We start from the raw sequence: 14,145 nt of genomic DNA, 5'->3' as shown, positions 1-14,145 counted from the left end.
ATTTAAACAGTAACACAATAAAATGGCAAAGCTTGTTACAACCATGAACCTTACTAGCGTTGGTCATCTCACCAAATTGGGCACCTGGGCAAAAAGTTTTTGGTCAGGGAGGTAAAAGTGAAGCCACTTTTAAGTACAGACATTTGACAGACTGCTTTGACATTTGACAGTTTTGCTTTACAACAACAACATGAGGAAAAAGATTATTTGGTCTGATTAGAATAAAACACTTTGATCAGAAAAGCAAGCACTGTGTCTGGCAAAAACAGGCAATGTACATCACCTGGCTAATAACTCTTTCCTGTAAAATACGATGTTGGCAGCATTATTCTATAGAGGTACTTAACAGGTAGATTGGTAGTGAGAAACAGATACAACGCAACAATGACATAAAACATACAGATTCATCATAACAGTGGGATGAAACATACAGCCAAAACAACACTAAAGTGGCTTTAGGCAGCATTTAATTATTTATTTATATTTTTTATCAAGTACTTTTCAAAGGCTTAACATGTTTTTATTTAACTGTAGATGTTGGCGTATCTGATGAAATGGTGACGAATATAGCTTTAACAGTGAATTTTGTTGCAGAAGCTGAAGTTTCCAGTATGTTCTCATTTTTTCTTTATACATAGTTATGCATGCAATACTGGCCAGAGAAGAACTCATGTTGTTATGGCCCCATTCAAGTGGAGTTCATGTCTGCTGACATTGATGAAGACATCATTAATCGGGTCTTCAGAATCTGCAACATAGCACAGGTAAGGATACATAACAAAATATTAAATGATGGTGATAGGAAATAACTTTGCTTGAATCTTACATCAACCTACACTGATTAGCCATAACATTAAAACCACCTCCTTGTTTCTACACTCACTGTCCATTTTATCAGCTCCACTTACCATATAGAAGCACTTTGTAGTTCTACAATTACTGACTGTAGTTCATCTATTCCTCTACATACTTTTTTAGCCTGCTTTCACCCTGTTCTTTAATAGTCAGGACCCCCACAGGGCCACCACAGAGTAGGTATTATTTAGATGGTGGATGATTCTCAGCACTGCAGTGACACTGACATGGTGGTGGTGTGTAAGTGTGTGTTGTGCTAGTATGGGTGGATCAGACACAGCAGCGCTGCTGGAGTTTGTAAATACCGTGTCCACTCACTGTCCACTCTATTAGACACTCCTACCTAGTTGGTCCACCTTGTAGATGTAAAGTCAGAGACGATCAATCATCTATTGCTGCTGTCATCTTCTAGACCTTCATCAGTGGTCACAGGACGCTGCCCACAGGGCGCTGTTGGCTGGATGTTTTTGATTGGTGGACTATTCTCAGTCCAGCAGTGACAGCGAGGTGTTTAAAAACTTCATCAGCATTGTTGTGTCTTATCCGCTCACACCAGCACAACACACACTAACACACCACCACCATGTCAGTGTCACTGCAGTGCTGAGAATGATCCAACACCCAAATAATACCTGCTCTGTAGTGGTCCTGTGGGGGTCCTGACCATTGAAGAACATCATAAAAGGGGGCTAACAAAGTATGTAGACAAACAGATGGACTACAGTCAGTAATTGTAGAACTACAAAGTGCTCTATATGGTAAGTGGAGCTGATAACATGGACAGTGTGTAGAAACAAGGAAGTGGTTTTAATGTGTTATGGCTGATCAGTGTATGTGGTAATGTGTTGATTTATTTGACTGTCTAGTGCTTTACTGTCATTAGATGTTTGAGTGATTTACAGCATATAACACAAACTGTTAGCATGTACACTACATATACAAGAGTATTGGTACACCCCTTCAAATTACCGAGTGTTTGTGTTCCACAACAATTTCTAAGAGAATTAATAAATTAAATATTAAAAGAAAATTATATTCTTCCCTCTTTGCAGCAATAGTTAAGGACTGTTCCTGCTTGAATGTGCCCCTTTGCTTAAAGCAAGGTCATGAAGGTATAAAACATGAAGAAAAGCTTGGTTTAAAGATACACCAATGGCACAGAGCCCTGACCTCAGCACTACTAAACAGCTTTGGAATGAACTTGAACATCAATTGAGGTTTTCTTGACCAAAATTAGTACCCAGCAATACAAATGCTCTTTTTCCACAGATATACTTCAAGGTCTAGTGAGCAATCCTCTTAAAAGAGTGACTGTTGTAGTTGAAAAGATCACATAGAGGTTGACCTTTTTAATATGATTTGTGCTTGAAATGGGATGTCCGACAAGCTCATGGTCTGGTGTCCAAATAATTTGGCCATATAGTATATCATTCGTCAGTGAAGGGCTTTCCATATTTAGAGCTATTTTGTAACTTTGAAGAACACTTGTCTCTTGTACCTTAAATAATTGCTTGATTAATTGATTACTTTATGTCAGCATTATCCTTAAGGACAGTGGTAGCCTAGTGGGTAGAGATTTGGGCTATCAACTGAAAGGTTGAGAGTTCGTATCCCAGCTCTGCCATGCTTGCACTGTAAGGACTTTGAGCAAGGCCCTTAACCCTCTCTGCTCCAGGGGCACCGTACAATGGCTGACCCTGCGCTCTGGGATACGCGAAGAAAGAACTTCATTGTACTGTACATGTGTATATGTATATATGACAAATAAAGGCAATCTATTCTATTCTATTTAAATGAGCTTCGATGTTTTGTCTCAGAATGGCGGAGCACTTTGCAGCACACACAGCTCAGCCTTTTTATTAAATAAATCCATATATAGTCATCAAGTTAAGTCAAATTTATTTGTATACCGCTTTTTACAATGAACACTGTCTCTAAACAACTTTACAGAATACAGGACCAACAGACCAAAAACCCCTGTTGAGCAAGCCGAGGGCAACAGTGGCAAAGAAAAACTCCCTTAAAAATACCTTGAGAGAAACAAGACTCAGCAAGGACCCCCATCCTCCTTGGGTGGCCTGGAGGATAATTTTAATAAATAGGATTTACACAGATCATACATACACAAAATTAAATTAAAGTAAAAGTTATAACTAGTAAAAAATATTTGGAGTTCTTTATTATTTGTCTGTGATAAAGTCCTTAGTGAGTTCTTTACATTTTTGGTGCAAACAAGCCAGGTTCCATCATATATAGCAGGAGCAGCATTGTTGGCACAGCAGTCTCAACATGCAGCCTTTAACCTCGGGGTAATGAAGTTAAAATGTGGAATCATTAAGAGTAAGATGTCGGATTTGCAAATTCATCAGTTCTTGTTAAAATGAACAAATGTCTACTTGAAACTGACTCAAACCCAACAGCTTGCTTTAGTTACTTCACCCTAATTTGAGGGGGTTTCCCAGTGAAACCAGACCTGTTACAATCTTGATAATGATAAAGCAGGTGAGGAAAATGAAATGATATTTTGGTGTGTATTCTTTACCTAGTAAATTTAATTCTGGTCTGATACACAGTTATTATAAATAGAAATTGATAAAGGCATTGACATACCAATATTTATTATCTATTATAGATTAGCAGTCCTAAGCATTAATTACAGGAGCTTTAACTGGCCCAGACAGAAACAAAAAAACAAAACTAGAACAGCCATAACCCTTCTTCATTCCTTTTTGCTTTTTCTCCTTTACTGTTGGCAACAGACAAGATTTAACAGCTTGCCCATCAGCACAGGTACAGTGCCATGGCATGTAAACAAGCATAGACATCACAAATTTACCATGAAATTGCTCCATCAGTAGTAAGTAGCATGTAATAAGGCCCTCACCCTGCCTGCAGCAAAGAGTGATCTGATGTCTCTGTTTAAGATTGTTAAAGTCTTTTAGGCCACACTGTTGTAGCATTTGCAGAATGAGGTCTGGCATTGGTTAGCTAAAATAACAATATGTTTTTCGAATAAAGCTGTGATAGCAGCATATATCTCTCTCCATGTCAGCGGTACTTTCACACACATGTAGGTCACAAACTGGATAATACCTACATTATTTGCAGTATTGGGTTGTGACAGATGTTCCTTTTAAACGTAATTGCATTTCTTTTACATTTTATCATGTTACCATGAACTGTTACCAATTTACCTGCTCATTGTGGAATTTTTCAATACCTTCTAACATGAATACACTTTTTTGCACCTGTTTCAACTCCTAAATTTGTTAGAGGCTTTAAAATTTGATTTACAAATTAAAATAATTTTGGGCAATTAAAACTTCACACTAATTTTTGTACTTTAGTCAATTAACTAAAGTTTTAAAAGAATTGACAATCAATTAATTAAAAAGTATTTTTATATGTTTACAATTGTCATTGCTTCAAAGCAATTCCAAGACCATAAAAAGTCCTACTGTATGTACAAATACATTTGCCATACTTTTTAACTTGCTTCAGCTCAAGCGGTGTAAATCTAATCTAATGCTGTATATTGATTAAAACCAAACAAGCCTTACTCTATCTTGTTGCAACATAAGTATCTTACCATATTTCTCTTTGTTTCCTTTTAAATAGCCACAGAGTGGATACCGACTGGTCCAACACTTCCAATTCATTGGCTGGCCAGCATACAGAGAAATTCCACTGTCCAAACGCTCTTTTCTGCAGCTGGTCACACGCCTGGCTAAGTGGCAAGAGCAGTATGATGGAGGAGATGGGCGCACTGTAGTCCACTGCTTGTAAGTATAAACCTTACATACCAAAATGCTCAGACAGTAAAAAACTATAAGATTTTAACATTCAATATTTACCAAAATACCAAGCTAAGTGTAATACAGGTGGTGATACAAAGTTGATGTGTTAGAAGCAGGAAAAATGGATTTGAGCGAGCGATGAGCCAAGGCTCATTAATGCACGTGGGGAGCGAGCCTGGCCTGTGTGGTCTGATCCAACAGATGAGCTACTGTAGCTCAAATTGCTGAAGAAGTTAATGCTGGTTCTGAAAGAAAGGTGTCAGAATACACAGTGCATCGCAGTTTGTTGAGTATAGGGTCAGGTTGCCCATGTTGACCCCTGTCCACCGCCAAAAGTGCCAACAATGGGCACGTGAGCATCAGAACTGGACCACGGAGCAATGGAAGAAGGTGGCCTGGTCTGATGAATCACGTTTTCTTTTACATCACGTGGATGGCCGGGTGCGTGTGCATTGCTTACCTGGGGAACACATGGCACCAGGATGCACTATGGAAAGAAGGCAAGCAGTGTGATGCTTTGGGCAATGTTCTGCTGGGAAACCTTGGGTCCTGCCATTCATGTGGATGTTACTTTGACACGTACCACCTACCTAAGCATTGTTGCAGACCATGTACACCCTTTCACGTAAACGGTATTCCCTGATGACTGTGGTCTCTTTCAGCAGGATAATGCACCCTACCACAAAGCAAAAATGGTTCAGGAATGGTTTGAGGAGCACAAGAACGAGTTTGGGGTGTTGACTTGGTCTCCAAATTCCACAGATCTCAATCCAATCGAGAATCTGTGGGATGTGCTGGACAAACAAGTCCGATCCATGGAGGCCCCATCTCACAACTTACAGGAGTTAAAGGATCTGCTGCTAACATCTTGGTGCCAGATACCACAGCACACCTTCAGGGGTCTAGTGGAGTCCATGCCTTGACGGGTCAACACAATATTAGGAAGGTGGTCATAATGTATATATATATAAAGGTACTGGGACATTGCATGTCATCAAATTATTGTAATATTAGAGAAGAATTTATTTAATCCGTCAAAAGAGTAAATCTGACAATTTAAATATCTGTTTTACCAAGAGAGCCACTCAAAACAAAGCCAGAATAACTTACGAATGATGTTGTAAAAAGAAGATGAAGGTGCTTGCATGATCCTGCATAGTCTACTTTTGATTTTGTACTTTTTCCATACAACGTGTGCAGAGTAAAAGAGGACATATGCACTGAAAGCATATTAAGCACACTGTGAATGATATTTGGAGCAAATGTTTTTACCTTAAGTTTGGTACTTTTTGAAATGACCAGGAAAAACTCACCAACGTTGACACTGGCATTATGAGTTACAAAAGATGAATGAATACATGATATACTTAAGAATGTCAATAACACTGAGATTTGTACTTTGGCATTCCATCCATACACAAACCTCTGCACTTAATGCTGATGTGAAACCATTGTAGAAGTATATAGTATAGAAGATTATGTGAGATCAGCCAAAACCTTTTCAAGGTGTCACAATACAGATATATTGATACTCACAGAAAACTCCAACCCATAACACATTCATCATTCTGTCCATAACTGTCAAAGGATGAGGCTGACTATTAAATTAAGGCATTTTTAATAAAACTCAGTTCAGTTTATTTTAATTATTGTCATGCACACTAATGAAGTATTATTACAATGTCGTGTCTAATTCAGTGGTGATTCCTGATAAACTGTTCATCACATTTCATTGCTCTCTCCGCCAGTCTATTTTCCACACACATACATACACTTATACATTCATTCATGCTGTAAGAAGTAAGAAATTATTGAATAAACCTGCATTAAGAAAAAAGGTTGATATACCTTCAACTATTGTTGTACTATTATGCATTGCTTTATAGATGTTGTTGATGGGTCTAATGCTTCATTCAGAGACCTGTGCTCTTGTTGGCTGTGCTTCACTAGTTCAAGCCTTTTTTTCTCTGCCATGTTTTATTTAGCAGATGCCCTGTTTTGCTTAAAATCCACTAGTTAAATTGTTATAGGCTTTTTTATGAGGTAATAGCTAGAATGCTAAAGCATTGCATAATGTGTTGCATTGTGGCACTAAAGGGCCAGGAAGTGCTCTGCTTAAACAATGGCTGTTTTACTGAGAATTAGGAGCAGCACCTGCAGCTTTGATGAGCTGTATAGTCATAATTTATTAATCATTTGTCAGGATTAATCTAGCCACATGTATTTTCACAGCACTACTAAAAATATAAACAATTAATGTACACAGTGTAATGTGTATTTTAAGATCGTAATGAGCAAACTCACAGTAACAGTGGCAATGAAACATTTTGAGGAAGAAACCTTGAGAGAAGTAAAAAAGTATGCTTTTGGGTAACACAGAAATATGAATAAAAAGATAAAGAGAATATTAATTAAATGAAAATCACCCAAATATGAAGCATAATGTACATAATACATTCATTGTCCAAAAGAAAAACTGTGTATTGTAATGAATGCCCGCTGCACTTTGTGGCTTTTTAAGAAATTCATAATTAATTTATTTTCATCTTCAGTAATCATCTAATTCTGTTTAGATTGGCTGTTAGCACAAAGGTATGAAAAGTTGCATAAAATATAACTCTCTAAAAGTAATTAGGTTTCTTAGAATATTACTTATTGAAAGTGATTGAAATAAAGACCTAAGCATATGAATTATTACGTATTATCGGGTATATGAAATAATTCATTATAACATTTGGGTAAAATATTTAAAACACAGCATTAATCTGAAACACATTTAAAGCAGAGGCAGAGCTAAAGCCTATGATGCACTGTATAGTTAGTAGTATAATACATGGCTCTTTTACATTACATTAAAACCACCTCCTTGTTTCTACTTTTACTGTCCATTTTATCAGCTCCACTTACCATATAGAAGCACTTTGTAGTTCTACAATTACTGACTGTAGTCCATCTGTTTCTCTGCATGCTTTGTTAGCCTGCTTTCACCTTGTTCTTCAACGGTCAGGACCACCACAGAGTATGTATTATTTAGGTGTTGGGTCATTCTCAGCACTGCAGTGACACTGACATGGTGGTGGTGTGTTAGTGTGTGTTGTGCTGGTATAAGTGAATCAGACGCAGCAGCGCTGATGGAGTTTTTAAACACCTCACTGTCCCTGTTGGACTGAGAATAGTCCACTGATGAAGGTCTAGAAGATGACCAACTCAAACAGCAGCAATAGATGAGCGATCGTTTCTGACTTTACATCTACAAGGTGGACCAACTAGGTAGGAGTGTCTATAATAGAGTGGACAGTGAGTGGACACGGTATATAAAAACTCCAGCAGCGCTGCTGTGTCTGATCACTCATACCAGCACAACACACACTAACACACCACCACCATGTCAGTGTCACTGCAGTGCTGAGAATCATCCACCACTTAAATAATACCTGCTCTGTGGGGGTCTTGTGGGGGTCCTGACCATTGAAGAACAGGGTGAAAGCAGGCTAAAATAGTATGTAGAGAAACAGATGGACTACAGTCAGTAATTGTCGAACTACAAAGTGCTTCTATATGGTAAGTGGAGCTGATAAAATGGACAGTGAGTGTAGAAACAAGGAGGTGGTTTTAATGTTATGGCTGATCAGTGTATGTATTTTACAATGATCCAGCTTTTTATGCATTTCCCCAATTTTCCTCCCAATGTAGTCATATACAGTTACCCGATTGCATTTTGCTTCCTCTTTACTGCTGCCGGAGGAGAGCTGTAACTAACACACACCTCTTCTGACACCTGATTTTATATGTCACTCACTATCGCGTAGCTGATCCCCATCATACTCTGTATAGGCTCTGTATACTCTGTATACCATTTGTATAGGCACCCAGCCATAGCAGAGCTGAGATTTAAACCTGTAAGTTCAAGATGTCAGCTCTGGTGTGCTAGAGTGTTATTTATTTATTCATTTTCTTAAACCAAATGTGATATGCAAGATTATAATACATAATTTAGTAATTTTACTCATTTAATATAATCTATTTAATTTAAATTTTGTAGACATTTTGCTATTAATGTAGTATGATTTGAACAAAACAGACTATATACTTTTTTTTCTTATTTACAATGTATTGTGCAATGTGGACCTGCTAAAATAATTACTTTAAAAGATCGTAATGTGGGAGTAGTAGAAAAATGTTGTTTGTTGTTTGTTTTGTGTGTGTGTTAGGCTTAATATGAACTACAAACCCACTAAAAATTACACTAAAAAAGATATATAAAAGATATTTTTTTACATTATAGCAGAACTTTGTCAACTCTCTGTCCCTCTTTCTCTAAAGGACTGGTGGAGGGCGTAGTGGGACATTTTGTGCTGTACATAGCATCTGTGAGATGATTCAGCAGCAGAACATTGTTGATGTGTTCCACACAGTGAAGATGCTTAGAAACAACAAGGCCAACATGGTCGAGACTATGGTGAGTTACATATCTGTCCATGCATACACTTTATAGCCATAAGTAGGTGGTCACCAAGCCTATTTATTGGATTTAGGTGTTTTAGTCCCACACAGGATTAGCATGTGTATAAAATAGGGCTGTCGAAGTTAACGCGATAATAACGCATTAACGTGATCTCAATTTAACGCGATTTAAAAAAAATAGTGCCGTTAACGCAAATTGTATTTCATGTTGAGACTTGACTGGTAGAACAAACGATTTAATGTCAGACTTGCCACCGTTGTTTATTTGCGGTTTGTTAAAATAATATAACCCAGCGTGGTATTGTACCGAGTACCGAATACCGGACAGCTGAGTCAAGCACGCTAGTCCATGAACTATGGAAGCCCCAAAGGGTCAAAACACACTCACTTCGTGTAGAAACGTCCATACTACAGTATATATACAGTATGTATGTATTTGCATATGTGTACTTGAGTATGTGTGTATGTATTTGCATATGTGAATATGTATATGGGTATTTACATGTGTGAATATGTATGAATATGGGTATATATGTGCATGTACTGTATATATGTGGCTATATTGGCCTAATTGTGCAATATTGTCACATGTCACTTTACTATTTAATAATCTGATAGTTTAATTACTATTCAATTTTTACACTAGCAATATACTTTATGCATCATTACAGTTATTCATTTTATGTAAATAACAAGAAAGACTCGGTTCTATCTATCTGTCTGTCTGTCTGTCTGTCTATCTATCTATCTATCTATCTATCTATCTATCTATCTATCTATCTATCTATCTATCTATCTATCTATCGATCTATCGATCTATCAAACCATTGTCACGATACAACCACAGAAAAGTCTGTTACAAAAACTCCCTTACAGATTTCTCTTGTCCCAGCAGTTTTTAACATCAGTACATTTAGCATAAAATGTGTTCACCATTTTAATTGTAACATTTCACTTAAAAATCCTTCTTTTCTATAACATTTACACAGATTTTTTTTAATGCGATTAATCGCGATTAACTACATGAAATTCTGAGATTAATCGCGATTAAAAAAAATTAATCGTTTGACAGCCCTAGTATAAAATCAATCATATAAAAGAAATAATATACACAAAACAAAGTCCATAAAAATTGTAACATTTATTTTTTGTCCTGCGTAAAGTATATTAATATAACATAATAATATAGTCAGACTCACAATAAATTATGTTTAAAATTTTCTTTTATTAATTATTGCACATACACTGTATCTTACAAACATACAACCCCAAATCAGAAAAAGTTGGAACAGCATGGAAAATGCAAATAAAATAAAAATGCAGTGCTCCTTACATTTACTTTGACATTTATTTGATTGCAGACAGTTTGAAGATATTTCATGTTTTATCTGCTCAACTTCATTTCATTTGTTAATATACCTCCATTCCTGCATTTCAGGCCTGCAACACATTCTAAAAAAAAGTTGGGACGGAGGCAATTTAGGGCTAGTAATGAGGTGAAAAAACTAAATAATTATGTGATTCCAAACAGGTGATATCAACAGGTGACTGTAATCATGGTTTAGTACAAAAGCAGCATCCAGAAAAGGCAGGAACATCAACAACACCCGCACTCTATTCAACGTGGTCGACAAGCTTACAAATCCTCCAAAACAGATCACGCCAGAACTTCTGTCCACAGAGAAATGTAATGAGTTTGCTCAATTCTTCTGTGAAAAAATCAAAACTATTAGACTGACCATCAACGCCACTCAGTCAAACGATGAAACCATGCTGCCCCTACAGACACCTAAAAATAACATGAGAGAAAAAACACTAGAGAAAACAGTTCAGCATCTTAAATCATCGACATGTTGTCTCGACATACTGCCATCTGAATTTTTTTAAACTATTTTTAACTCTGTAAAAACTGATTTGCAACAAATAGTTAATGGCTCACTAGAATCAGGCGTTTTCCCAAAGTCACTGAAAACAGCTGCCATTAAGCCACTCCTAAAAAAGAGAACTCTGGATGCGTCTGTGTTAAACAACTACAGGCCGGTCTCAAATCTTCCTTTCATAGCTAAGATCATTGAGAAAGTTGTTTACAATCAAGTCAGCAGTTTTTTGAATTCCAGTGGTTATTTTGACAAATTTCAGTCAGGCTTTCGAGCTCACCACAGCACTGAAACGGCTCTCATAAAAGTGTTAAATGACATACAGCTGAATAATGACTCGGGTAAAATATCAGTTCTGTTTTACTGGATCTTAGTGCTGCCTTTGACACTGAAGATCATAGAATACTGCTGGATAGGTTGGAAAACTGGGTTGGACTTTCCGGAACAGTCCTTAATTGGTTCAGGTCTTATTTAGAAGACCGGAGTTACTTCGTCACTATTGGCAGCTGTGAATCTGACAGGGTGGCTATGACATGTGGAATCCCCCAGGGATCAGTTCTCTGACCTCTTCTGTTCAATCTTTATATGCTGCCATTAGGCCAAATGCTACAGGCTAACAACATTGATTACCATAGTTATGCAGATGACACACAGATATATCTGGCTCTCTCACCAGATGAATACAGCCCAATAGATTCACTGTGTCAGTGTCTGGAGGACATCAATAACTGGATGAGCCAGAATTTTTTACAGTTAAATAAGGACAAAACAGAGATTGTTGTGTTTGGCAGCAAAGAAAAGAGGACCAGTGTCAGTGAACACCTCAGTTCCCGGGCTCTAAAAACCAAAGACCAAGTCCGAAATCTTGGCGTTCTAATAGACTCAGATCTCCATATAAAAACCATCACCAAAACAGCCTTCTACCATCTTAGAAATATAGCCAAAATCAAGGGTCTAGTGTGCCAACAAGACCTAGAGAAGCTGATCCATGCTTTTATCTCCAGTAGGGTGGACTATTGTAATGGTCTCTTAACTGGACTTCCCAAAAAGACCATTAAACAGTTACAGCTCATTCAGAACGCTGCTGCTAGAGTTTTAACTAAGACGAAGAGAACTGAGCACATCACTCCAGTTCTAAAATCTCTACACTGGCTGATGAGTTAGTTACAGAATAGAATTTAAAGTGCTGCTACTGGTCTATAAATCACTGAATGGGTTCGGCCCAGCATACATCTCAGAAATGTTTAGAGAATATAAACCCAGTAGATCTCTTAGATCCATGGACTCAGGTCAGCTAGTTGAGCCCAGAGTCCAAACTAAACATGGTGAAGCAGCATTTAGCTGTTGGGCTGCATATAACTGGAACAGACTGCCAGGAGATATTAGATGTTCCTTAAATGTAGAAATCTTTAAATCCAGGTTAAAAACTTTTCTTTTTTCTTGTGCCTATGATTGAGCTTGAAATTTTTGCTATTACCCTCATTTTACCATATTTCTTTTAGTTTTTCATGCTCTTCTAAATTGTAGTGTATATTTTACTATATTTTCTTTTAGTTTTCATGTCCTTAATTTTTGATCTCTCTTGTTTGAATTTCATGTTGTCTTAATTGTAACTAAATGTTTGCAAGAAGTCTTTCTGAGGTTCTAGATCTCAGGAATGTTTTAATGCTTTTAATTAATTTTTTCCTTATGTAAAGCACTTTGAATTGCCACTGTGTATGAAAGGTGCTATACAAATAAACTTGCCTTGCCTTGCCTTGAGAGTCTTTGATGAGCAAAGAGGGCCAAAGAGGGAAAATTATTTAAATGTACCTCAAAGAAAAATTGGAAGGAATTTGCATATTTCTCCCTCTACAGTGCATAATATCATTAAATGATGTAAGGAATCTTAAGGAATTTTAGTGTGTAAAGGCCATGGGCACAAGCTTAAGCTGAACGCCCATGATCTTCCATCCCTCAGACGCCACTGCATCAAGAACCGCCACTCAACAATAGCTGATATAACCACATGGGCAAGGAATTATTTTGGCAAACCTTTGTCAAGCTCTACAATACAGAGTTACATGCACAAATGCCACTTAAAACTTTACTGTGCAAAAAAAAAGCCCTATGTTAACCATGCCCAGAAGCATCGACTTCTCTGGGCTCTGAGGCATCTAGGATGGACCATCACACAGTAGAAACATGTATTGTGGTCAGATGAATCAGCATTCCAGGTCTTTTTTGGAAAAAATGGACCCCGTGTGTTTTGGACCAAAGATGAAAAGGACCATCCAGACTGTTATCAGCAACAAGTCCAAAAGCCAGGGTCTGTCATGGTATGGGGCTGTGTCAGTGCCCTTGGCAAAGGTAATTTACACTTCTGTGATGGCAACATTAATGCAGAAAAGTACATTGAGATCTTAGAGCAACATATGCTGCCTTCAAGACGTAATTTTTTCCAGGGATGTCCATGCATTTTCATCAAGACAATGCAAAACCACATGTCGCACCCATTACAAAGGCATGGCTGTTGAAGAAGAGGGTACAAATACTGGACTGGCCTGCCTGCAGTCCTGACCTGTCCCCAATAGACAATGTGTGGAGAATTTTGAAATAAAAAATGGGACAACGACGACGACCCCGTACTGTTGCACATCTAAAGACGTGTTTGCAGGAAAAATGGAACAAAATAAAAGCTGAAACACTAAATCACTTGGTCTCCTCGGTGCCAAAACGTCTTTTAAGTGTAGTAAAAAAGGAATAACAACATTACAAAGTGGTAAATGCTTTACTGTCCCAACTTTTTTTGGAATGTTTTGCAGGCCTGAAATACATAAATGAATGTTTATTCATAAATGAAATGAAGTTGAGCAGATAAAAAATGAAATATCTCAGGTTCATCCTGTCTGCAATGAAATAAAAGTCAAAGTGAATGTAAGAAAAGTAAATGCTGTCCCAACTTTTTCTGTACTTTTTTTTTGTACTGCTAAAGATGTGTTGATTAAAAGATTTATTTGTATTATTTTTATAAATACTTCTTTTCTTTTATTGTATTGTTAAATGTATGTTATGTAAAATTTTTAATGCTTAGCTGAATAATAAAGATGGAATATTTAGTTTCACTGTTTAAATGGTTTATTACTCAGAACATAAATTACATGTTTCAAATG

At 37.2% G+C, this 14,145-nt stretch overlaps 1 protein-coding gene across 4 annotated transcripts in view; it reads left to right on the top strand.

Moving 5' to 3' along the window:
* ptprt (protein tyrosine phosphatase receptor type T) overlaps positions 1-14,145 on the top strand; it is a 281,354-nt gene that overhangs the window by 266,838 nt on the left and 371 nt on the right. For all 4 annotated transcript variants that reach the window (XM_062997565.1, XM_062997564.1, XM_062997566.1 and 1 more), the window contains 3 exons: positions 639-764; positions 4,474-4,637; positions 8,976-9,111. In XM_062997565.1, the coding sequence (XP_062853635.1) occupies positions 639-764; positions 4,474-4,637; positions 8,976-9,111 (426 nt within the window). The remainder of the gene's footprint in view (positions 1-638; positions 765-4,473; positions 4,638-8,975; positions 9,112-14,145) is intronic.

The sequence above is a fragment of the Trichomycterus rosablanca genome, chromosome 6 (genome assembly GCF_030014385.1).
Source record: "Trichomycterus rosablanca isolate fTriRos1 chromosome 6, fTriRos1.hap1, whole genome shotgun sequence".
NCBI classification, from domain to species: Eukaryota; Metazoa; Chordata; class Actinopteri; order Siluriformes; family Trichomycteridae; genus Trichomycterus; species Trichomycterus rosablanca.
The sequence above is the reverse complement of the archived record's forward strand: the minus strand, read 5'-3'. Positions and strand labels throughout refer to the sequence as shown.